Source organism: Zootermopsis nevadensis, unplaced genomic scaffold (genome assembly GCF_977971745.1).
Source record: "Zootermopsis nevadensis isolate Lab colony 2312 unplaced genomic scaffold, Znev_1.0 Znev_ptg000023l, whole genome shotgun sequence".
In the NCBI taxonomy this organism is placed as follows: domain Eukaryota; kingdom Metazoa; phylum Arthropoda; class Insecta; order Blattodea; family Termopsidae; genus Zootermopsis; species Zootermopsis nevadensis.
In genome coordinates, this window is record NW_028259155.1 from 5,352,679 (window position 1) to 5,377,981 (window position 25,303).

A 25,303-nucleotide genomic window follows, 5' to 3' on the forward strand; every position below is an offset into this window, starting at 1 on the left:
ATTTTTCTATGGAAAGGGGAATGACAATCATCAGCTAGGGACGGGTTTTTTTGTTCATAGCAGAATTAGGGCAGCAGTTAAGAGAGTAGAATTTGTTAGTGACAGGTTGTCTTACGTAATTTTGGAAGGACGTTGGTGCGACATCATTGTCCTTAATGTTCATGCCCCAACTGAAGACAAAAGCGATGATATCAAGGATAGCTTTTATGAAGAATTGGAATCAGTATTTGATACATTTGGCAAGTATCACATGAAAATTCTGCTAGGAGATTTCAATGCAAAAATTGGGAGGGAGGATGTCTTCAAACCCACAATAGGCAGCGAGAGTCTCCATGCACTTAGTAATGATAATGGCGTCAGAGCAGTGACCTTCGCTACGTCAAAAGATTTAATTGTAAAAAGTACAAAATTTCCACACCGTGATGTTCATAAATACACTTGGACTTCCCCAGATGGCAGAACACACAATCAAATAGATCATGTTTTAGTAGATAAGAGAAGGCAGACAAATGTAATTGATGTGAGATCATTCAGAGGAGCAGATTGCGACACTGATCATTATCTGGTGGTAGCAAAAGTGAGGGAGCGGCTTTCAGTAAGTAGACGAACTAAACAAAATTTTGACACAGAAAGATTTGATTTGAAAAAATTAAGTGAGGGAGAGGCAAAGGAACAATATCAAGTTGAAATTTCGAATAGGTTTCAAATTTTAGAGACAAATGAGGATAATGAAAGTGTGGACATCAACAGGGAGTGGGAAAATGTCAGAAACTGCATCAAAATTTCAGCAAAAGAGAAACTAGGATACTACAGGAGAAAGCAAAATAAACCGTGGTTTGATGAAGAATGTTCAAAATTAATAGATCGAAGGAAGCAAACAAAATTTCAATGGTTGCAGAACCCAAACAAAACAAATGCGGATAATCTATGTAACGTGAGACGTGAGGCTAGTAGAACCTTTAGGACTAAGAAAAGGGAATACCTGAAGGGCAAAATTGCTGAACTTGAGACAAATAATAAGGAAAAAAACATCAGAGACCTGTACAGAGGCATTAATAACTTTAAGAAAGGATATCAACCCCAGACTAATTTGGTAAAGGATGATAGTGGCAATTTGCTTGCAGATCCAATAAAAATTGTGAATAGGTGGAAAAATTTCTTTAGCGAGCTCTTAAATGTTCATAATACTGGTGATATTAGACAGATTAAAATGCATACAGCTGAACTGTTGGTGCCAGAACCTAGCTTAGATGAAGTGGAACTAGCCATTGGGAAGTTGAAAAGTTATAAATCTCCAGGAATTGATCAGATTCCGGCCGAATTAATTAAAGCAGGTGGCAAAGGGTTGCATATGAGGATCCATAAGCTTATTCAGTTAATTTGGGATAAGGAAGAGATGCCACATCAATGGAAGGAATCCATAATTATTCCTATTTATAAGAAGGGGGACAAGACTGAGTGTGGTAATTACCGAGGAATATCGCTGCTATCAACCTCATACAAAATTCTATCCAACATTCTTTTGGCAAGATTAACCCCATATGCGAATGAAACTATTGGGGATCATCAGTGTGGGTTCAGACGAAACAGATCAACGATTGATCAGATCTTTTGCATTCGTCAGATACTAGAGAAAAAATGGGAGTTCGGTGGGACTGTACATCAGTTATTTATAGATTTCAAAAAAGCCTATGACTCTGTGAAGAGAGAAGTGCTATATAATATTCTTATTGAATTTGGTATACCAAAGAAGCTAGTGGGTCTAATAAAAATGTGCTTAAATGAAACCTGCAGCAAAATTCGAGTAGGTAAATATGTATCTGAGACATTCCTCATCAAGAACGGTCTAAAACAAGGAGATGCTTTGTCTCCCTTGCTCTTTAACTTTGCGCTAGAATACGCCATCAGGAAGGTCCAAGGTAGGCAGGAGGGTTTGCAATTGAACGGGACACATCAGCTATTGGCATATGCTGATGATGTTAATTTATTGGGGGACGATATAAATACAATAAAGAGGAACGCAGAAGTTTTACTAGAGGCTGGTAGACAAGTGGGGCTGGAAGTAAATTCAGAAAAAACTAAGTACATGTTAGTATCTCGTCATCAGAAGACAGGCGGGCAAAATTATCTTAGGGTAGCTAATAAATCCTTTGAAAGGGTTACAAAGTTCAAATATTTGGGAACAACAATAACAAATCAAAATGATACTTGTGAGGAAGTTAGGAGGAGACTAAATTCCGGAAATGCTTGCTACTTCTCAGTCCAAAATATTTTGTCTTCCCGTCTGATTTCTAAGAACCTGAAAATTAAAGTATACAAAACAATAATCTTGCCTGTTGTTTTGTATGGGTGCGAAACATGGTCTCTCACTCAGAGGGAGGAACACAGATTGCAGGTGTTTGAGAATCGGGTGTTGAGGAGGATATTTGGGCCTAAGAGGGAAGACGATGGGGCGTGGAGAAAACTGCACAATGACGAGCTTAAAAATCTGTACTGCTCCCCCAGTATTGTGAGGGTGATTAAGTCGAGAAGAGTGAGATGGGCGGGACATGTAGCGCGCATGGATGGGACAAGAGGTGTGCACCGGGTACTGGTTGGGAAACCTGAAGGGAAGAGACCGCTGGGGAGACCTAGACGTAGATGGGAGGATAATCTCAGGCGGGATCTATCCGAGATAGGAGTTGAAGGAAACTGGATTTTGGTGGCCCAGGACAGGGTCCGGTGGAGGGCTTTGGTTAATTCGGTGATGAACCTTCGGGTTCGGTAAGCCATCTAGTTAGTTAGTTAGTTATTGGCATCTGAAAAGTATATAAACTTATACCAGACTACAGGGCTCCGCAACCCATAAGATTTTATTCATATTCGCTTTGCAATCGGAATTATTGCAGCCCAGCAATCCTTTTCTATACATTAGTCCATACCCTCTCTAATATATGGCGCGGCAGTTCACCTAGTTCATGTCTTTACCTTAAGTTTTCGATGTGTCTATCCGGGTTACATGATACCCAAGGAGGTAAACGGGTCAGAAAATATTCGCAGGCACATTAGTTTATACCTTCTCCAACAGATGGCAAGGCAATTCACTTATCTTTACATTAGTTCATTATTTCGGTAATACATGGCGCAGCAGTTCACTTATTAGTTCACGATTTTGCTAATTGAGGGCGGAGCAGGTCATCTAGCTCTGAGATTTTGATGTTTCTATCCGGGCTATAGGATACCCAAGGAGGTACACGGGTCAGAAAATATTCGCGGGCACATTAGTTTATACCTTCCCCAATAGATAGCGCGGCAATTCACTTATGTTTATATTAGTTCATGCCTTCGCTAATATATGGCGCCGCAGTTCACTTGTTAGTTCATGACTTTGCCAATAGAGGGCGGAGCAGGTCAACTAGCTCTGAGTTTTTGATGTTTCTATCCGGGTTATAGGATACCCAAGGAGGTAAACGGATCAGAAAATATTCGCGGGCACATTAGTTTATATCTTCCCAACAGATGGCGCGGCAATTCACTTAGCTTTACATTAGTTCATGCTCTCGCTAATATATGGCGCCGCAGTTCACTTAGTAGTTCATGACTTTGCCAATAGAGGGAGAAGGTCACCTAGCTCTTGAGTTTTTTGATGTTTCTATCCGGGTTATAGGATAACCAAGGAGGTAAACGGGTCAGAAAATATTCGCGGGCACATTAGTTTATACCTTCCCAACAGATAGCGCGGCAATTCACTTAGCTTTACATTAGTTCATACTCTCGCTAATATATGGCGCCGCAGTTCACTTAGTAGTTCATGACTTTGCCAATAGAGGTCGGAGGTCACATAGCTCTTGTTTTTTGATGTTTCTATCCGGGTTATAGGATAACCAAGGAGGTAAACGGGTCAGAAAATATTCGCGGGCACATTAGTTTATACCTTTCCCACAGATGGCGCGGCAATTCACTTAGCTTTACATTAGTTCATGCTCTCGCTACTATATGGCGCCGCAGTTTACTTAGTAGTTCGTGACTTTGCCAATAGAGGGCGGAGAAGGTCACCTAGCTCTTGGGTTTTTTGACGTTTCTATCCGGGTTATAGAATAACCAAGGAGATAAACGGGTCAGAAAATATTCGCGGGCACATTAGTTTATACCTTCCCAACAGATGACGCGGGAATTCACTTATCTTTACATTAGTTCATGCTCTCGCTAATATATGGCGCCGCAGTTCACTTAGTAGTTCGTGACTTTGCCTATAGAGGGCGGAACAGGTCACCTAGCTCTGAGTTTTTTGAGGTTTCTATCCGGGTTATAGGATACACAAGGAGGTAAACGGGTCAGAAAACATTCGCGGGACCATTAGTTTATACCTTCCCAACATATGGCACGGCAATTCATTTAAAACAAATAAATAAAATAATAAATCCATGGCGTAACAGCCCTATGTAAGCCAAAGCCGACTAGCTGGCCTCACGTTCATATGCCTAAGCAGAGGTGAACGATCATCCAACCAGCTATAGTGTGACGTGTGGTCAGCACGACGAACCCCCAGCCATTGCTGGCAATCCTGACCAGATTACGCTACTCATTGTAGCTCCTCCAATTTCCTCACGATGCTGGGTTGGTACCGGTCCCATACACTGGTCGAAAATCTCATGAGAAATTTCTTTCCCCAAGACTCGAAACAGCGTGCATTCCGTATCACCGGTCCGAAGCATGATGCCTCAGTAGGGAAAACATCAATTGGAAAGATAGCAGGTGCTACTTCAAAAGGATCATCACTTGATGAATGAACTGAACTCATTAAAAGTTTTTAAAATATTTTTGAGGTCATGTGGTTTTGGTACAAGAAATGAACAATATTAATAATTGAATAAGAAAAGCAATCTTAAATCTAGACAAACATACAACATGAGGAAATAATGTCTTAATGACTTCTTTGAATTACAAAAATTAATTCTTATGAGGAGTTTCATTATAACTCTATAAAACATACCCTGTTACACAATTTATTTTTGGATAAATACCAACAATATAATCCACATGTCAACATTACAGGAACTAGACTATTTCTTCCCTTTAGTTGAGGATTTGGTACCGGTCTCCTGACATGTCTCTCGAGGAAGAGCAGTTGTTGGAGATTCAAGAGCAGTGAGAGGTCCCATGTGTGTCAATTCATGAGGGTTCTGCTTAAGGTAATCATCACCCACAATCTCCGTGAGTATTTTACTGGTTCCAGCTTGAGGTTCAAAAGGAGGAATTGACTCTGAAGCTGTACTCACTCTCATTCTATCTAAACCCACGTGATGAATTTGAGATTGCGTAGATAGACCAGACACAGAGAAGGTTGGTGAATGAGTTGTTCTCTCAATCATCCTTGGAGGAGTCCCAAATCTTGATTCCAATTTCTGTGATCTTGGAGATGGACTGCGTGGTCTTTTCTTAGGAGGTGAAAATTTCCTTTTTGATTTCCTGCGGTGGGAGCCTGCACCAGGATCACTTCCGCTATCTTCACTAGATGGAGGCTGCTCTTTGAACATAGCTCCAAAATCTCCTGCATCAACCTCATCTTCATCTTCTTCTTCTTCGGTCTTATTTCGCAAAAGAAACTGAGAAAGAAGTTTGAACTCTGCGAGTAATTTACTGGCTCCAGCTTGAGGTTCAAAAGGAGGAATTGACTCTGAAGCTGTACTCACTCTCATTCTATCTAAACCCACGTGATGAATTTGAGATTGCGTAGATAGACCAGACACAGAGAAGGTTGTTGAATGAGTTGTTGTTCTCTCAATCATCTTTGGAGGAGTCCCAAATCTTGATTCCAATTGCTGTGATCTTGGAGATGGACTGCATGATTTTTTCTTAGGAGGAGGTGAAAATTTCCTTTTTGATTTCCTGTGATGGGAGCCTGCACCAGGATCACTTCCGCTATCTTCACTAGATAAAGGCTGCTCTTTGAACACACCTCCAATCCCTCCTGCATCAACCTCATCTTCATCTTCTTCAGTATCATTTGGCAAAAGATTCTGAGAAAGAAGTTCCTTCATTGCTTTAGTTGAGGTAGATTGGTCTTTGTATTTAGTTAACACTGTTAAGGATGGTCTCCGAGTCTCTTCATAAAGAATGGTTTTCTTATACTCAGCTACCAGTTTATCTAGAAGAATCCTTAATGGAATTTGTGTTTTGTTGTTCAGACCTCCAATCCCATTGTATTTCTTAAGTTGTTCATCTCCTGCAATCTCAATTTGCAGTTTGACACAAAGGTATGCACGGTTCTTGACATTGTTGGCAATTCCAGGATATTTTATGCCCGCATAAACATCCCCTTTGATCCGATGAAAATATTTCATCAGGTACTCGACCTCACTTTGAAGTACAGCATTTGTAGCTAACAAGTGCATCCATCCAAAGGTCGGATAAGAAGACAATGCTTTTGTAATTGCTACTGGAACAGTCATTCCTTTATGGGCGGCTTGGTCAACCAATTTTTTCATTATGGGATCCTCAGGGAAGAATTTTTCTACATAACCCAAATATTCTGCAACTAACTTTGGAAGATCTAATCCATCACGGGCAAGGATTTGAATTAAATCTGACAGGTTTCGAGCATCTTCAGCAAGAAATGAGAATTGCGACTCAGCTGGATATCTATTAACTAGAGCTGTCCATCTTGTTGTCCAAGCCCTTTCTGTCATCCTGCGACTCCTTGCGAATCCCATCCCAAAGGTGAATATTAATCTAGCAAGGTCTGATTTCAAGCTGCTATAATAAAGACAAGATTTGACAATCAAATTGAACAATGCAATAGAGGGTTGATATGGTAATGCATTGAGCTCCCTCACCTGACTTCGCAAGTTCTGCTGGATAGCTGGATTGGTTAAATCAGCTCCTGGATCAATTTTGATGATTCCTCCTAGACTAAAGTTTGGGACTAAACTCAAACAAACTTGAAGAGCTTCCATTGAATATAACTCCATTTCACTGAGCTGATAATGTTTCAAATTGTTCGTGCATTCATTTAAGACGGTTAAAGCTGAACCTTCTAATGTATCTGTTTCAGTCCTCAGAAAATGAAGGAAGAATTCACATATTAAATGATATGCGGAACTGAAAGATGTGTATGAGGATTCAACACAACCAAGGACTATGCACAGTTGAATCCTAAGGGCTATTTCAAATGTATTATTCTTATTGTATTTTTGAAGAGCAGGTGGGAGTATCAGATTTTGAAGTTGAAGGGAATTTCCTAGAGCAAGTCTGACTCCATACTTGTTTAGATCCCTCAACTGTCATCCTATCTCTCTTGCTTGTTGATGTGTCATTATTGGTTCGGAATATTTCTTTACCACATGATTTCCCATAATCCTGAGAGCAAGGTCCTTAAGGAGACTCATTTTGAGTTTTAAAAATGATATTTTGTGTTGGTGAGTTTAGTTGACTTCAAATACAAGGTATGCCACCCCTGAATAATCAGGTAATACAGTGTTAACAAAAACAATGTTTGGTATGGCCACTGATCCAGGATACAGTCTATATGTTATGGTTGGTTGACCTGAGATTGAGATCGTTGATTTCTTGTTGATATACCAATCTGAAATTCAAATGGAGTGTCCTTGTAAAATCCGGCTGCAAACTTAAGATTTAGGATTTTAACAACTACTGCTCCTCATGGGAAAGGTATTAATAAGTCACAATGATATCTTGAGGTCTCTTTACAATCAATAGCCCTTAATGAGTAAACTTTCTTATAATATTACTCCAAGTAACTCGTCACGAACAGCTCACCTTAGTTCCTGTATCATATATCACACACTCAAACATGGATCAGCCCTAAAAACAGCACTCAACCATTATACACACCAAAGTTGCACTGCATCAATTAAACAAGCACGTGTGTCGCAGAGATGTCCCCATTGTTTTAGTCCGCAGGCAGGTATTAACTCTCTCGCTCTCCAAGTTTTTCCTAACAGATGGCGCGGTAGTCCACTTATCTGCATTACTACATGCCCTCGCTAATACAGTTTGTTCAAAAAGTCACGCAACCTTATGGGGGAACGCATGTTGTTCAACACATGTATTTTTTTTTGTCCAGGTGGTGAAGAACACTGAGTAGCCATGGGGTACACGTTGCAGCAGTGTATATTTATTGTCACGCAGTACATCCGGTCCAGCAGTTATGCCAGGACGCAGGAGGCCTTCTCAGAAAAATACGGAACAGTTGCTCCAAACAAATCCTCCATCATGCGGCTACGACGAGACGTGTTTCCTTCTCGATGGGTACGTCAATGCCCAGAATTCTCGACTATGGGCCGCGAAAAACCCACATGAGCTGCAGGAGTCGCCTCTGCACTCACAGAAACTTAGTGTCTGGTGTAGCATGTCACGTAGTCGCATCTTCATGACATTCTTTCAACACACAGTGAACAGTGACCGGTACATTACGATGTTGCAATAATTTGTCAACACGTTATCGGCAGATAAGAAGCAGATCACGTGGCTTCAACAGGACAATGCCACAGCCCATGCAGCCAGAAACGCTATGGCTTACCTGGAAAAGTGTTTTCCAGACCGACTGATCTCAAGGGGGTTGTGGCCAGCGCGATCTCCGGATGTAACACCCCCCTCCCAACTTTTTCTTGTGGTTGTACCTGAAGGATGTCGCCTACTCAACTCATCCGCACAGCATTCAGGAATTGCAAGCGAACATTCAGAATTGTGTCGATCCATTGCAAAGGGTCTTCAAGAACATGATTAACCGTGTCCACTTGTGTGAAACACAGAACGGCGGCCACTTCCAGCACTTTGTGAAATAAATAGTTTCTCCATAAGGTTGCGTGACTTTTTGAACACACTGTATATGGCGCAGCTGTTCATTTATCTTTACATTAGTTCATGTACTCGCCACTATATGGCGCGGCAATTCAATTAATCTTAACAATAGTTCGTGCCCTCGCTAATATATGGCGCGGCAGTTCACTCATCTTACATGTATGGCGGGGGTCCCTTCGTATCACCGCATGGCGCGTCCTCGGGTTGCGGATGGAGGGACGGCCTCCAGGTAAGGAGGTTAGCTGTGAATATATTGAATACCGCGATCAGTTGCTAAACTTAAAAACTCAAGTTGAAGCCTGCTACATTTGAATGAACCTACACAACAGGCTTTCCCTTAAAATGATATTGTTACCCACCAATAGCATGCAATTTAAATTTCTTGTTTACTCATACATATCTCTGTTGATGAACTTATACTTCTAAATTAATAGACTGTATCTGTATCTAATAAAAATTAGGCTAAGTGACTCTAGTAATCGAAGTAGGTTGTATAGATATCCTATCAGCTTGCAGAAGGAGTCTAAGAAACATTCACGTAAGGTAAACAAGATTGGATGTGTAGTTCACGGAATTACTTGTCATGTAACACAGCACATACGTATGAAGGTGTTAAAATTCCACCTTTCGTTAAAAAAAGATGTTAATACGGATTCATTTTATAGTCTAACTGAGAACCGTTGAAATCGTTTTCATAACATTGTATATTTAACATTTTTGCTCGTTCGATCCGTTTTATGAACTTATAAGAGAATCAAAATTTAACTTTCACAATTTTAAAATACAGACGTAAAAACAGAGTGAACTAGCCGCCAGAATTATTACGCTGTTCCTAATCTTTACTTTGTTGCAGTCGATTTCATTAATAGACCCCCGTCATATATTTAATCGAAAATCGACTCTTACTTCCCCTCATATTACACGACCCCTGCAGTCTGTAGATAATTCTTTTCCTGTGATAATGTACAATCAGTCAAGACAGGAAATTGTGGCAGAACTCCGATGCAAACTTCCGCTTTCGGCTAGCTCATTCACTTTTTCTTCCCATCATGAAGTGGATGGATATAATACGGTCTCTGCATTTTATAATCGCACGTAAGTACACACATTGATATTACAATATGGATAAAAATCTCGTAACTCCTTACATAAACCTGTTCCGGAACCCAGTTTTCCCGACTGCTTAAACTTCCTAAACCAGACAGATCCATCTGTTCAAGGACTTCCTAGCTTCTATTAAATCATAATTTTAATTATTTTAACAATAGCCCACAACTTAATTTCATCATTTTCACACCATGTTTCTGAAATAAATATTTTAATATTATTCCATTTATGCGTTGGTCTCCCATGCTGTCTCTTTCCCTCCGCATTCCAGACTAATTTGGTAAAGTTTTTTTTTAAAAACTTACCCAACATTTCCTTTTTCTTCCTTCCTGTTCGTCCTCCAGATCTTATTGTCTTCGATGTGGTCACTCTATCAATTTCAGATTAAGATTAAACTGCAGTATTGAAGTTAATTATCTATTAGGTCAAGTAATCTCAGCACATTTTCCATCAAATTCTCTCGATGTATGTTATTTCCTTCTAAGTAAAAGTGCTTCACATCTACATAAAACAAGGGGCTAACTTACAGACTAAGCGTAATTTCCCAAAGGTAGAATAAAGGTAATAGATATCCGGAAATTAATCTGGCGACACGCACTAAAATTTCAAAGTATTTACAGTTGAGGCGTTCGAAATGTCTCCGTTCTACGACCTTGAATATGCATTATATAGGAAATGTTTTCGTGGCTCCTAAACAGGTCTATTTTATATATTGTGTAGTAAATGTTTGTAGGGTGAGCAAATTTTAGTGTTTGATTATTGATGTATTACACCCATATAAATAAAAATGAAACCTGACCAATAACTTTTGGTGTACATCCTCAATATGAAGTTTAGCGGAAATCCGTTCAGTAGTTCTAGAGGTGAAAACAACGAACAGAGAGGCAGGATCTTTCCATGCTATCGTGTGTTTGCGCCCCATGATTCGTGGTGTAAAACAGTTCGAAACCGATTTCTCGCCAATTCGACGTGAGGTCAAGTGACCTTTAGTTGAATTACAAACCCTCCTCGTTCACGGGTTTGTGCATTGCAGTTTTGCTTATTCGTGGAAGACTTATCGTGATACCAACCAGTACCAACATAGATACATGATATATTTTGACTGTATTTATCGTAATAATTAGAAATGACTTGTTCTAACATACTCAGTTTTCAGCCAGGAACGCTGACGTCATCCCAACAAACAACACTATTGTTTTAATGTTTATTAATAATTAATGATAAAAATATCATGTTTCACGTGTCTTTGAATCTCCTAACCCCACTTTTCCCACAATTCGCGCATCGGGGTTTTGGAGAACGTAACTCCTGTGAAAGGTGAGGGAGTGCTGTACTGCTGGATATTAAAAAATAAAAAGAATTAGAAAGAAACCTATTACTGGCTCAAAAAAAGCCAAGTTCTTATCAGATGTAAGACTTGAGGTTCTCACAGCGGTGAATATGAAGATTTCTGTCTTCTGGGTTATTGCGCTGTGTAGTCTGGTCGATGTTAACCAACGTTTCAGAGGTCATACTGCCTCCGTCATCAGGGCGATGAATATGCCAATAGGGTGTGAGGAGTTGGATTTTATAGGCAGGGAAGTGAAAGGTGTAGCCTGCCCCGAGCCAATGGGAGCAGGTATGGGAGTGGACCAATGGTAGCACGTGGGCGAGGGTGGGAGAGGGAGAGAAAGGTGAGTGTAGTTGTATGGATAAAGGCCCTGAAAAGGGCCGAGTTAGTGGTCTGGTTGGTTCTGGCGGCGCACTCTTGCTCGTTCTCGGAGTCCTCGGAGTGTGTGGATCAGAGGCTTCCAGGACCGGCTCAGGTGAAGTCCATCTTCCCTGTTAAAGTTATCAGGATGAAGTTCGATCTCGATGGCTTCCCTGATTAACCGGTCCATGTAGCCGGTTTTTGAGGAGAGGATAGCAGTGTCCTCTAGCTGTATCTTGTGCTCCAAGTTGAAGCGGTGTTCAGCAACCGCAGATTTCTCGGGCTGCCCGAGCCGGATGTGGCGTTCGTGCTCCTTGATCCTGGCCTCAACGGAACGGCCTGTCTGGCCGATGTAGACTTTTCCGCACTCGCAGGGAACTCTGTATACGCCAGGCGTCTTCAGTCCTAGGTCGGTAAAGGACGACCTAGGACTGAAGACGCCTGGCGTATACAGAGTTCCCTGCGAGTGCGGAAAAGTCTACATCGGCCAGACAGGCCGTTCCGTTGAGGCCAGGATCAAGGAGCACGAACGCCACATCCGGCTCGGGCAGCCCGAGAAATCTGCGGTTGCTGAACACCGCTTCAACTTGGAGCACAAGATACAGCTAGAGGACACTGCTATCCTCTCCTCAAAAACCGGCTACATGGACCGGTTAATCAGGGAAGCCATCGAGATCGAACTTCATCCTGATAACTTTAACAGGGAAGATGGACTTCACCTGAGCCGGTCCTGGAAGCCTCTGATCCACACACTCCGAGGACTCCGAGAACGAGCAAGAGTGCGCCGCCAGAACCAACCAGACCACTAACTCGGCCCTTTTCAGGGCCTTTATCCATACAACTACACTCACCTTTCTCTCCCTCTCCCACCCTCGCCCACGTGCTACCATTGGTCCACTCCCATACCTGCTCCCATTGGCTCGGGGCAGGCTACACCTTTCACTTCCCTGCCTATAAAATCCAACTCCTCACACCCTATTGGCATATTCATCGCCCTGATGACGGAGGCAGTATGACCTCTGAAACGTTGGTTAACATCGACCAGACTACACAGCGCAATAACCCAGAAGACAGAAATCTTCTTATCAGATTTCAGTACAATAATTTGATTTTTGACGTAATAATTACACAAAAGCATGGATTCACAAGAAATTGGATAGCGTATTACATTATATCCTATCTTCCTTTTCATACATAATAATATAAATTAGTGAATACTTTTGCTTTAAATTTTATCTGCAGGGACTACTAAAGTCAGGTACAATACAAAAGTTTTATCAGTTCTCGTAGAAATGTTTGTTTTTTTGTGTATGTATCTAAGGGAATTCTGTTTGGATTATGTACCATTAAATGACATGATTATTATTAAGAAGAACTCTTAATAAATGACCTCTGGACCAATTTCTAACACCCAGATCTTCAAATAAGAAAAAGCACAAGCATTTTCTTGGGCTGAAGATGAAAAAATTACATAATAAGCAGCTGCATGTTTACTTGATGCCTATTATTGTTAGGATGATGTATCTAGTAATAAGGTTCAGAAACTGATAAAGTGTAATACCGTAATGTTTTGTTTTACAAATACATATATAAGAGTAAGTCATTCAGTACGGCCTCTTACTTTGACAGGAAGAAATAAAACAAAGTGCTCACGAAGGTGTTTGTACCCACGTACTTCTATCCAGTTTTTAAAAGCACTTCCAATGTTTCAGAATTTATTTTACTGGGTACACTGCCAGTCATCAGTGGTGACAAAGATGACGATTATGAAGATATATACAATGAGCAAGCGAACTGTTTGCCAAATCTCGCTGACAAATGTTTTAGTGATGTATACACGAACATAGCTTGTCACCTTGACCCAACAGCACCCAAATACTGTGAGAAGCGTGATGTGAAAGATCTGTGCAGGTAAAAATGCTTGTCTTTTCTGTAATACCCATAAAAAGTTTAATTATCTATGCCATATTTAAGTATAGTCACTACTCAGAAGACCCCAGTGAAACCTCAAATCTCTGAAACAATGACTCTGTTTTTGATAAAAATTAATGTACGACTTCAAAAGCATCTAAAGTAAGGGTTATAACTGTGAGACGTGGGACTCAGTCCGTATAGTGACTGGGTAACACCTTTTATGGAAACAGAAGATTCATTATTATGTTCACAAGAGAACACAGATTCCTATCCTGAGTCAGACGAGTCCAATCCACAACTTTCAACCCAATTTCCCCAAGATCCAATCTCCAGCCCAAAACGAATACAAATTAAATCCAATGTGTGGCACAGAACCAAATTTTTTCAAAATCAGTAGTTACAGAGATTAATATGCAAATGCAGATAGAACTTTCCCATTAGGAATTCATTTAATACATTTTGTGTAAAGAATGCTTATAAAACTGTTGCAAGATGATACTGTACGTTTCCAACTCAACTTTTAAAAATTCTATGATTGTGCCGTCTCCATTCTTCTTCTTCTATGGCTCCCGGTCCGTATTCAGTTCATGGCCTCCTCAATTCTTCTCTTCCGTTCGGTCCTCTGTTAGGTCCATCTGTCCGAGGCTTTGATCGAGGTTTCAAAACATCTTCCTTTTTACAGTGCAAGGTTGTTAGCCTTGCGACCAACCCCCAACCTGGAGGACCAGGGTACCTGTCTTAGTCTGACCTCTCCCCCTCTACCAATCTGGCTAGGGACACCAGCATAGCTCTTGGGATCACCGAGGTACTCAAGCCCCACCACCACGACAAGGTGCAGGTACCATGAAGTGGGGCCGTCTCCGATCACAACAAATAAATTCTGGCTTTATAACATATTGACACATAACGCAGCTGCACTAAAATCAAGAAAGTTTAATGTTTGCCTTTGCATGAATTATTTAAACTCCATGGGATATGTTGCAGTGCTAGTGCAGATGCCCTCTCATGTGCCCAAGACATAATCGATACGTCGTGTAAAGCGGAGGAAGGCAGGAACGAATTTGATGCCTGGATGCAAGGACTCCAAGGGATTTATAGCTCTGTCTGTGAAGAAAACTTTGACAAATTAAAAAGTAACTACAAACAATATAAAATACTACAGCTTCAAGATTAAGCCCAATATTGCTAGAAACTGCCTATAACAAATTCCACGAAATGGTCGAAAGTTCCATTTCACATATTTGCGTGTATGCTTTGATAATTTCATATGCTCAAAAGTGTAGAGTTAACGAACAGTTAAAAATCTGCAATGTACTAAGAATCTACCACATTATAGTACCTCACTACGATAATTAATTGTATTATTTTCATACCTTTTGATAAAGAATAAATGCAATGAAAAAATATATTATTCTAGTACAATTAAGTCAAAATATACCAATCAAAGAAGTTTAAAATGTCAATGAACAGAATGGAAGTAGATATAAAAGTTGCAGAATGATCACGAACAAGGAAAAATAACCCTAAAAACCTGTGGTAATTATAACTGAGTATAGCGCACGAGAACATATTCATGTTCTAATAACGTCAAGAGTCATAAAAGCAAAAATGTAAACTAATGTCCTTGAAAAGGAAGTTATAGGACAACAGAGCAAAGTCCTGAAATCTGCAATGTGCAAAGTGAGTGTGGATGCAGGATTTAGGGAAATAAGAAATAATTTAGTAAGAAACTTAGCGGAATTTAGTGGTGGTGGTGGTAAATCATCAATGAAAATGTACAAATAATTATTTTAGAGCGCACTGAGAATGAAAAAAATTTAGATGAATGAAATAGTTTGTCAATAAGTCTGTATTTATTTATAATTTTCCAAGTTTATTTCTGTTTGGTTGAAGGTTTCAATTTCTTATTACAGTGTTGCTAAACACAGCTAAATGTTGGAACGTTCTATCGTTTCTCAAATGTGTGGAAGAAGGAACAAAAATTGGACACATCGTTGATATGCTGCATTCAAAACTGGATTTGAACAGATGCAGGTGAGTGCCTATCGATACGGGTCATTTTCTCACTAATATCAATAATCAAGTAAAACAAAGCATCGTTAGGAGATGGTTTGCACGTATTACATCAGAGGGAGAAACTATCACTCTTCTACAAATTTGGAAGGAATCATACATAAAATAAACCAGAGCATGATCCTGTTTTGCATAACGAAATAAAACTAAAAATTACTTCAGTATTTCCCCATCTAATATCTGAGTAAACAACTTGAGTTATTTTCCTAAGTACATACAATAATAATAGTTTAAGTCTCACCTAGAAATAGAGTAACCAAAACTGAGACCGTAGAACATCGAGTATACTAAACCAAAAAATGTTTTTCTTTCTTTTTTCTGCAGTCATTTAATGATTGCAATGGCTACCTGCAATTCGAGAGCAACAAATCCAGGACGGTCATGCCGATCATCACAAGACATTATTAATGAAGCTATCCACGCTTTCTTCACACAAACAAAATGTGGGCAGTTAGAAATTTGCTCCTTCAATTCACATTCTAAGCTGACAGCACCTGTCGCATTGGCAGTGGGTACTTTGTACATGAACTTTCAACTGACTTGAACATGTGCGTACATAAACTCTTCAGCATGTGATCAGAGTGTCATTTCATAAAACTAAGTGCATAAAATTATTGAATCAATCAAAGAATCTCTACCCTGGAGAAAAGAAAATTCGGACTTTCTACTTGCTGCGGGAACACACTTCAAGTCAAAGACGACAAGGCAAGGAACTAATATTCCGAGTTAGTTGCGAGATACATTCCTTGCAATTAAGAAAATAACTGACACTTTTGTACAATAATAATATAAGATTTAATGTACCTTCTTTTCAAGAACTGTAACAGAAGCGCATGTTTGATCGATTGGATGTCGTGATACTGATTATGTTATAGCCTGATTAAGATATGTTTTGATGTCCTTGTGCGCACAACAGTTGAAAATTGTGTAGTCATGTGATGTAAGAAGTAGTTAAAGTTCATTAGTTCTACTGACATCCTGGAATAATGATAAACTGCTCACTAATGTAGTATCAACAGAAGAACAATTATTTTTTATAACAGCTAAATAATGGCCATGTCATTAATTTACGAATTTCTATACATTTTTCATTGTATAGCATAGTTCCATTAAGATAACACTGAAAAAACTTCAAACAATCCATTCTATCCCCCCCCCCCAAAAAAAAGACATATGGAATGGGAAACAAGATTTAACCTTCACAATATTCTGCTTTAATGAATATACAGAGAACAGAACCAAGCAACTTAAACATATTTTGTAACTGTCACAATTTTCTACAATAAATCAAAACTTCATAAGCACCGTACTTTTTCTTGTAACAAAGTAAATACAAAATTTGAAAACTCCATTTAAACAATTCACTCTTAAGCTTGATAACATGAACACTTACAGATTGAACAAAGAGGCGTGGGGAAGATCTGTCTCTTATTCACACAGAACACATCTCATTTCTTCTTACGGAGACATGACGACATATTTTGAGTTCACTGCTCTTACGGAAAACTCACATCCCAATTTTTGCAATACGGAAACAATAAGTACACTAATGTGTTCAGCCATCTTATTACTACACAAATAAATAGTTAAATATTACTTACAGCATTACATTGATAGCAAAGGGATATGGGGCTACATAATGGCATACATATGTTGTGTCAATATAGTATAGAAAGAGGCAGTGTTTTGCTTCTTTCAAATTAGCTACATAAGAAGTAGATTTAGTCTTAATTTTATAGCAAGCTGAATACGAAGTGCCGAGTAATAAACCTCCACTCACATTCAGGAATCTCTGAACACTGTCCTTAAAGTTTGTTTGACCAAAACATTTAAATATCACAAGCAGGTCACATGGTAATGTTGCATTTGTAACATATCAAGACACAAAATGTTTTGGAACAGAAATATCAACCCTCCTATAAACAACATTCATATTAAAAAAATTCACAGAAAAATGTAACAATTACTTCTCCAGAGTCAAACAGATCAGCTTCTAGCTTTGAAAGCCGAAATGATTTGCTAACATAACTACTCAAGCACTGTATTCTGAAAGGCAGACTGGAATTCAAATTGTAATTTCAATATATTATTGTAACATTCCTGGTGTTGGGGATAGAGATGGTTAGTAAAACATCGGTTTCATCGTTTAACCATCTGACACGGCTGATCACCCGAGAAATTTTTTTTTAGTTACGTCACTGTGAAAGCTTCAAATCAAACTTTCATCCACAGGCAAATATACCCAAATAGTTAATCGCCACATAACATTCAGTATATAGCAATATTTCTATGACTCATAAAATTATAAAAGAATAAGAGATGCCAACTTGAAAGCATAAAATTATTTTTTCTGAGCAGCAAAAATTTAAAAGTTGCTTTCTTCTGCAGACTGACCTAAAGGTTCATGCATTCATATGGAAGACACGAGAACCGGGCGTGAACACGAATTACAAGCTTAAATTTAGAATATTTAAACAAATTCAGTGGGTGAAGCTTTTCAATGCATACTGATTTAAAATTTCAGTTCACGCAATGATCTACACATGTTCATTTTTAATTGTGATGAATTAATAAATACCTCAGTCAACATTTTTAGTTAAAATAGTCTGCACATTATTAGATTAGAAAAGTAACTACAAAAAATGAAATTTTTTTTACTTCCCTTAAAACACTTAAAAATGTCCAAGCCATGTTTGGATGTTGAACTGGCTAACCTCAACTTTTATGACTTAATATTTTATTTTCTACCACAAGTAAAAGAGTTTGTGCTATAAAGCATAACACACTTATCTTTCTTTACTTCCATTATTTAGTGATACTGACGTTAAACTATTTGTTAAATTCCTCGGTCATTACAAAACTTTTCACATGTTTATAACCTTTTCACTGTTTGACAGAAAAGCTTCTGACCCACACTTGGGGATATAACCTGGAACCTTCAATAGGTTATGTTGTAGCTTAATATTGATTATTTTGTAAGTGGCAAAGTGAATATAAGTGAAAATCAGTATATTTAAAACAATGCTTTAATAAGAGTCAACTCCTAAAATGTGTGTCCATTCCATGGAGAAAATCCATTAATGTTTATCATGATAACATTTACATTTTATATAAATTATATTCTTAGGAGGAGGAATATGAATAGTTATCAACATTTCTCATAAGGCTCTCACCTTTTGAACAGTCCGTCTATGAATTAATACAATGAAATTAAATTTTTAACAACTTGTATGAGTCTGACTATTGCGTTTGGAACAGTCAACAGCAGCCTAGGAAAGGGGGGACTCTCGAGTAATCTTGAAAATTATTTGTTGTTTTAGAAAGATGTTAATTACCAAGTCTAGAAATACCTTCACAGAACATTTGTGAGTTATGTTCATAAGTCATTTATTCATGAGAGAATAAAAATGTCTCTTCGTGTACTGCGGCAGTTATCATAGTGTTTAAAATTTAAATATAAAAGCATGACCCAGGAACATAACATAAACATTTTAAAGCTTTGTTTCATCTCCTAGTCAATACGTTTTGAAAATGGCAGAATATTACTCTTCATTCTACACAAACCATTTCTCTCTAGTACTTATTTTCCATGCTGAAATAAAGTAGTCAAGCAACATAATAATTGCTTTAAATCCAAGTTCTGACTTACACATGGCCAAACATTAAAAAGAGACAGCATTAAATTTGGGAAAGTTGCTATTTTGAAGCTAATTCTTCAAAATTTCTGTCTGAAAGGATAATCTAGTATAGTCTTTGAAGGTTATTGTATTAAGGCAAGCTCTAACTTGGGAAAAAACAAATAAAATTTTGAAGAGGAACGTTTTCTCGACAATTCTAGCCTTTCGTCAGACGCCATCAGTACAAGTAATTACTAGAACAATCAATTTCTTTAGATGTAACATGCAATCCAAGTCTCAGGATTCAGTACTGACAAAACAGCCAGTTTCCTTTAAATTCCTTCTTAACATCCATAACGCACATAAATGTAGTGGAGGACCGTTACGTCCCACTTTCATAATGCTGCCAAAATAAAAATAAATTCAAATCAATTTGATTCTCATATGGATAATGATTTCCACTTCAACTAAATCCCAAATTCTTCTTGCACATAAAAGAAAATGTTCATCATTAAATAATAAAATACAAAGAAAACAAAATGCCAATTACAGTAGATTATAATGATAATAGGAATTATGATAACGAGAGGAGAATAATAATAATACCTACAACGGCAAAATAAAATAATTACAATAAATTCACTGAACGGTTGACAAAATAAAAATAACTTCCCTGGTTAAGTGGCATTTGGTATTTTCACACGCACAAGCAGAAGCTCATCTGATACACTGACATTCACCAGAAACTTCCAGATGACTGACCACCAGGTGGATTCTTCACCCTGATGCATGATCTTGGGGCAGTGTCATCCATCTCAACTGGAAAGCAAACAGAACACATCTTCATAAATTCTGGGATTGCAAATTTATTTGTTAAATTGATGAAAGACTCTCGGACGACAAGCCGCGTCAGGTCGCTGAATGGCGAATGAACCATTTCTTCTGCCAACGTTTCAAGAGACATCTCTGCTCTCATCCTCAGGGCAGCTGCGAAATGAAACTGGTCCTATGTAGCGCGCTCGCCGATGGGAACTGGCGGCGGACGGCAGGCAGTAGCACCATTCAGCCATCTGATGCGGCTTGTCGCTGAGAGTATTTCATCAACTTCGGTAGCCGCGTAAGCTTCACCTTTTACTTGTTACATGTTTGGTCTACACCAAAGTGCAGGCGACCTCAACATCTCTGTAATAAAAGTACTGCAAAAACTTAGGATTACCAAGGAGCACCACAGAACTTCCTGAAACATGGGACTAAGAGCCAACAGTGCGGAAGCTTTCACTGGGTTCCCTTTTGACTAAGAGCGTGTTCAAAGGCTCAAGCCAGATTGCAGCTGGTTAACAGTCTGACTATATGTAGTTCTTAAATTCAATGCTAAATTTTTGTCTGGCTTGTTTTGTTTCAACATTACGATTTCATTAACTTTCAATATTTTATGCACCCATGTCACAAGCAAACATATTTCCAGCACGAGCACCACATATAGGACAGTGAATTAACATGTGGGACAAACACCATGAAGTTGGTACGATTACATTTATATTTTTGCTTTCAACACTTGAATTTTCTTTTTTTAGTTTTTTGAGTGTTAATCATGAAGTTAAGCATTTTGTACACTAGTAATATTTGAATATAAAACATGCATACAAACGAAACTGTTTACACTATGAAGGACACTAATGCCAAATGCGTTTTGACCTCAAGAGGTCTTCATTAGTGGCAAAACAAATTAATTCTTATAATACAAAACAATTGATTTGTATACATGAATTAATTTGTTTTACCACTGATGATGACCTCTTGAGGTCGAAAAGCATTTGGAATTAGTGTCCTTCAAAGTGTAAACAGTTTCGTTTGTATGCACGATTTTATATTCCAATACACTACATGGTATGTAAGGTTTTAGTAATATTTGATTTGATTTTAATTTTCTACATGTGATGAGAGAGCTATATGGTATAAACTCCTAATTATCCAGAATAATTAAGGGAAGAAGATAAACAGATGATCAAAAAACACAGATAATCCAAAATAATTTGTTTGGTGCATTCACAGAACTTCACAAATTGCTTTGCTTTGTTTATTTTTTACACGATTGGCATTATTCTGAGAAATGGTTTGTAATGATCGCTTATTTTTCTTAACCGTTCGGGCTCCTGCCCATGGCAGTACAATTTTCACTGTGATCCTCACCACTGAAAATGTGTCACATGCTTTAAATCCATTTCACATGCATCACTCTGTAGCGACAGTTAAAACAATTCCTAACTGTTGTTATCAAAGCTTCTTTTACCATACACCATGTAAAAAATATTGAACTTGCTGTTTTTTTTACAATATGGAAACTTTGTAAATGGAAACCTTACAAATCATAATTTTCTAAATATGGAAGACGTCTCCTCCATGACCATCATTACCAGACTCGTGGAAGACCATGTCTGATATACAATGTATATAGCTTCCGTCATAATTCTTTTACTACAATCCTGTTTTGTTGTTTTAATCCGCAACAGTTCTGAGGCCAGCCTGGCAACACTTTCATGGATATAATCACTAAGTCCCTACCTTTCGGTAACTGACTCCAATTCCGTTATAAATTTTTCAAACAGCTTTTGTTTTATTGTCTTTATAGTAGTTTTCTTTCATATTTCAGCCATCTTAGGATCCAGAAAGCGTAACCCAAGCCCCTCTGTGTGTAAAAATAAGCTATACACAGAGATGATTAGCCAAATGTACAATCCACACACTGATAATTAGAAGTTTACTGTACATTCCTAATATTCAGTGAAAATGTCAAGAATATAACTTATAAATAAACAGACATATAATTTTTCCCTACAATGCTGTAAACTCAACAAATATTCCTTGGTTTTCTCAGCACAGCTTGACTCTAAGGTTAATACAATCCTAGTTCGAAGCAGTGCCGTGTTCCCTGACCACATCAAACATCTACAAAAATCTACTGAAAACATGCGCCTAATCTTTGATCAGCATTTCACGCAGAAACAACACTTAAAGAAGGACAATTTTAACACAATTGCTCACACTAGCATCATAAAATGCATCCACATACAGCAAAATAAAAACACAGAATTACTGAATATTACAGTGGATAGTGCGTATAGTTACTACTAGGCTTAAAATAATTAAGAATGATTCCCTGTCAAGAGTCTCGAGTACAAAGTCTCCAAGAGTTATTTTATTTTTATATTCTCACTAAAAATCTGTTACCTGCTTATACAGAAATGTGAAGTACATAAAAAAAAAGTTTTATATGCACTGAGGTTGGAAACAAGCGAGAAACAGCGGGTTAGTGTATACATGGGCACAAAATATCTCTGAACCTGAGCTACGTAACAGTAAGAGGGGCAAGGAAGATGGAAAGGGCAGGGAGGGAGTAAAATTTCATATGCTAGGTAGTCTTCCCCTCCGGCCCCGGACCTCGTCTGGCTGGCCGACAGCACGTATATTTGTTAACGGCCAACGAGGTAGGAGATACCTTGCTACAACTACACAGCATATAGAGGTCAACACTAAAGGGTAAATGAATCTGCGATAACATCTTGCTCAAGTTATCTATAGAGCTTGAGGGACATGCGACCTTTCCAACAGACACATCTAAGAGAAGAAAAGGCATGCGGAATAAGCCAGCCACTATTGTATGATTCCTTGACGTGTTTCACTAAATACTCAAATGAAAATAAAGAACGCATCAAAGTTTTAAACAAGAAAACTGATTAAGTTATACATTTACATTAACGGAGAAAGCATAAAGAAATCGACACGAAAATTTCATGCAAGGGCGAAAATGGAAAAGAATGTCTCACTCATACTTGCCGCAAGATTATTAAGAAATGGTACTCTGTGCAGGAAATATAAACATACGTCTACCTGATTCTTGTTCATGCAATCCATTAGGGCTCTCACCACTGATGGAGAAGGTTGAATCCTGTAAGTTCCTCTGGCCCTTGCTTGAGGGAGTGGTAAGCCGCGGTTCAGGGGCCTGTGAGGCCACCACAGTTGGCTCGTGAACAGGTGTCGGTGTGGATGGCTTGCTTTCAGCCGTACCACCAATATCATTCTCAACGTTATTTCTTGACACCGAGTTAGATACCTTCTCCTGTTCATAAAAATAAATAACATTCATGCAGACCTTTTTTCAATTTTGGAACAATATAATAATGGCATGAACAGTTCAAACACTTCACAGGGCCAAATGAAAGAAATTTGAACACAATGATCAGGTATAAATCGAACAGAACAGAGACACAGCTATATTAGAATTTATGTCCATATGTTATACCTCCTCTCTATTTTTCACCATGTTGTACACATAAGGTGGGAAGACTGGTGTTGGGATAAAGTTTCCATGTCCTTGAACAGCTTTCAGGTCACCCTCATCCACACAAACTCTGCCATTGACAATCACGTACTCTGGGACGCCATGACATTCCATACCCTGAAAGTAATAGAGTTACTTTAAAATGCATTAAAACTTTTTTCCTGTGGGGTTATGTCAAGAGCAATGTGTTCCGAACACCAGTTAACGGACTTGATGACAATGAAGACCCATATCAGGAATGCGATCTCGGCTATTCCAGCGGACATGCTCCACAGAACATGGCAAGAGCTCGAATATCGTCTGGACGTTCTCCGTGCTACCAAGGAAGCCCACATCGAGGTCTATTGAGGTCAGTAAAAAACTTCCAGAGTTTCACTGTAATCTGCCGCAAACCGCATGTGGCTAGCTCAATTTGTTTGCGCACCACAATTTATCAAAACCCCGAAGGGACTTTGTGGACACACTGTACAAAAAGGAAACTAATTCAAACTTTTAAATCTCAGTTGAATCTCATTAAAGAAATATATCATAATGACACTCACCTCAAAGATGTTGAAGTCAACCGCTTGATGGTGGGTTTTGGCTGAAATGATGCGGGTTTTGTTTGGGTCCCAGATAACTATGTCTGCATCAGAGCCCACAGAAATACAACCCTGGAATAATGAAAAGCAACCTATTTTACTATGATCTGTTATAACAGTTACTCTTTCCAAGCTTCAGATTCCATGTTACACTGACATTCATAAAACATAAGCAACAGCAAAAAATCAGGCAACTCATGATACCAATCATGTGAATACAGCACTTGGAAAGTTTTATAATTTTGTGCAAGATAATTGCAATTAATCCCTAAATTTCTTATCAAAATTCGTATTTCCATAATTTTCATCTTCCTATTATTCTAACATATTCAATTCCTGGTCTTGACCCTCTATTAAAAAACAACAGAAATTACAGCCAACTTTAATATAATTAATTTTTTTCCAGTGATTTATATTTTAATTCATACACTAAATTCTATCCTGTCTAGACAATAATTTCATATAGTAATTGATATCTTGGCCATTATAAAAAATAACTGGATTTTATACATATGTATATTTATATTATACACATAATATGACTGAATTTACAGAGACCTGAATTATTTACATAAGCAGGACATATTCAACTGGAATGTTTAATCAATTACATATTGCTCCAATATAACACTATCAAAGAATAAACACAATTGTTAAGCTTATAAAAATATTACTTTACCGTACAATTTTGACTACGTTATTACGTCAACCATTAAAATACACAGCAATGGTGACTTCCACATTATTAGAGTCAACAGTATCTGTTTACAAGGTACGACATCACATATACTACTATTTACATAATGCAGCACAAGTCCTTGAAATTTCTCTTACATGTCAGCATGGAAATTAAAATGTTTAAATATTACGAGTAAACTGAAGCTGATCAAAATGCCTGTGTAGTCTAAAGCAATCAGATTTTGGGCCACATGACTACATACATGAATAGGCATAAATTCTGTAGTATGCAATGACGTTATGACAAAGTGTTTGTGTTATTTTGTGTAAGCTGAGGTTCTCTGGCCAAGGGGTCCTACTAAATGCGTAAAAAAATTACTTGTTTTCAAGTTAAATTTGATCTGAAATAATTCTATCCTGAAACTGTCGAAGAAGTATAAACTAAAAACAATTAAACAACAATAAATTAAAATGCACAAATACAAGTTACTTTCAAGAAAAG

At 38.2% G+C, this 25,303-nt stretch overlaps 3 protein-coding genes across 7 annotated transcripts in view; 1 reads left to right on the forward strand and 2 right to left on the reverse strand.

The window, feature by feature from the left end:
• Nucleotides 1–4,779: 4,779 nt before the first annotated feature.
• On the reverse strand, nucleotides 4,780–7,969 carry LOC110831122 (uncharacterized). Its single transcript, XM_087354487.1, has 2 exons — nucleotides 7,759–7,969; nucleotides 4,780–7,564 (listed from the first exon to the last, which is right to left on the reverse strand). Exon 2 carries the CDS (start codon nucleotides 6,948–6,950, stop codon nucleotides 5,043–5,045), a length of 1,908 nt encoding a protein of 635 aa, XP_087210613.1. The 5' UTR covers nucleotides 6,951–7,564; nucleotides 7,759–7,969; the 3' UTR covers nucleotides 4,780–5,042.
• Nucleotides 7,970–9,762: 1,793 nt separating this feature from the next.
• LOC110831124 (uncharacterized) lies at nucleotides 9,763–16,887 on the forward strand. The gene is made up of 5 exons (XM_022066757.2): nucleotides 9,763–9,897; nucleotides 13,312–13,510; nucleotides 14,498–14,646; nucleotides 15,427–15,547; nucleotides 15,911–16,887. The coding sequence occupies exons 1-5, from the start codon at nucleotides 9,852–9,854 to the stop codon at nucleotides 16,128–16,130; spliced, it is 735 nt and encodes a 244-aa protein (XP_021922449.2). The 5' UTR covers nucleotides 9,763–9,851; the 3' UTR covers nucleotides 16,131–16,887.
• The window catches only part of CRMP (Collapsin Response Mediator Protein), a 118,376-nt gene continuing 109,850 nt past the window's right edge, over nucleotides 16,778–25,303 (reverse strand). For 4 of the 5 annotated variants that reach the window (XM_087354483.1, XM_087354482.1, XM_087354485.1 and 1 more), the window contains 4 exons: nucleotides 24,085–24,195; nucleotides 23,504–23,659; nucleotides 23,092–23,320; nucleotides 16,778–20,022 (listed from right to left, as the gene is read on the reverse strand). In XM_087354483.1, the coding sequence (XP_087210609.1) occupies nucleotides 19,940–20,022; nucleotides 23,092–23,320; nucleotides 23,504–23,659; nucleotides 24,085–24,195 (579 nt within the window). In that variant the 3' untranslated portion in view covers nucleotides 16,778–19,939. The remainder of the gene's footprint in view (nucleotides 20,023–23,091; nucleotides 23,321–23,503; nucleotides 23,660–24,084; nucleotides 24,196–25,303) is intronic. The other variant, XM_087354484.1, reaches the window with a different exon arrangement.

What these genes read in the sequence shown, in the direction of transcription:
- LOC110831124 (XM_022066757.2), top strand. Translation starts at nt 9,852, where the DNA reads ATGAAGTGGATGGATATAATACGGTCTCTGCATTTTATAATCGCAC. An exon ending in GATGTGAAAGATCTGTGCAG is followed by an intron (nt 13,511 to 14,497) that starts GTAAAAATGCTT and finishes GATATGTTGCAG; the next exon opens with TGCTAGTGCAGATGCCCTCT. An exon ending in CTGGATTTGAACAGATGCAG is followed by an intron (nt 15,548 to 15,910) that starts GTGAGTGCCTAT and finishes TTTTTTCTGCAG; the next exon opens with TCATTTAATGATTGCAATGG.
- LOC110831122 (XM_087354487.1), bottom strand. Translation starts at nt 6,950, where the DNA reads ATGGAGTTATATTCAATGGAAGCTCTTCAAGTTTGTTTGAGTTTAGTC.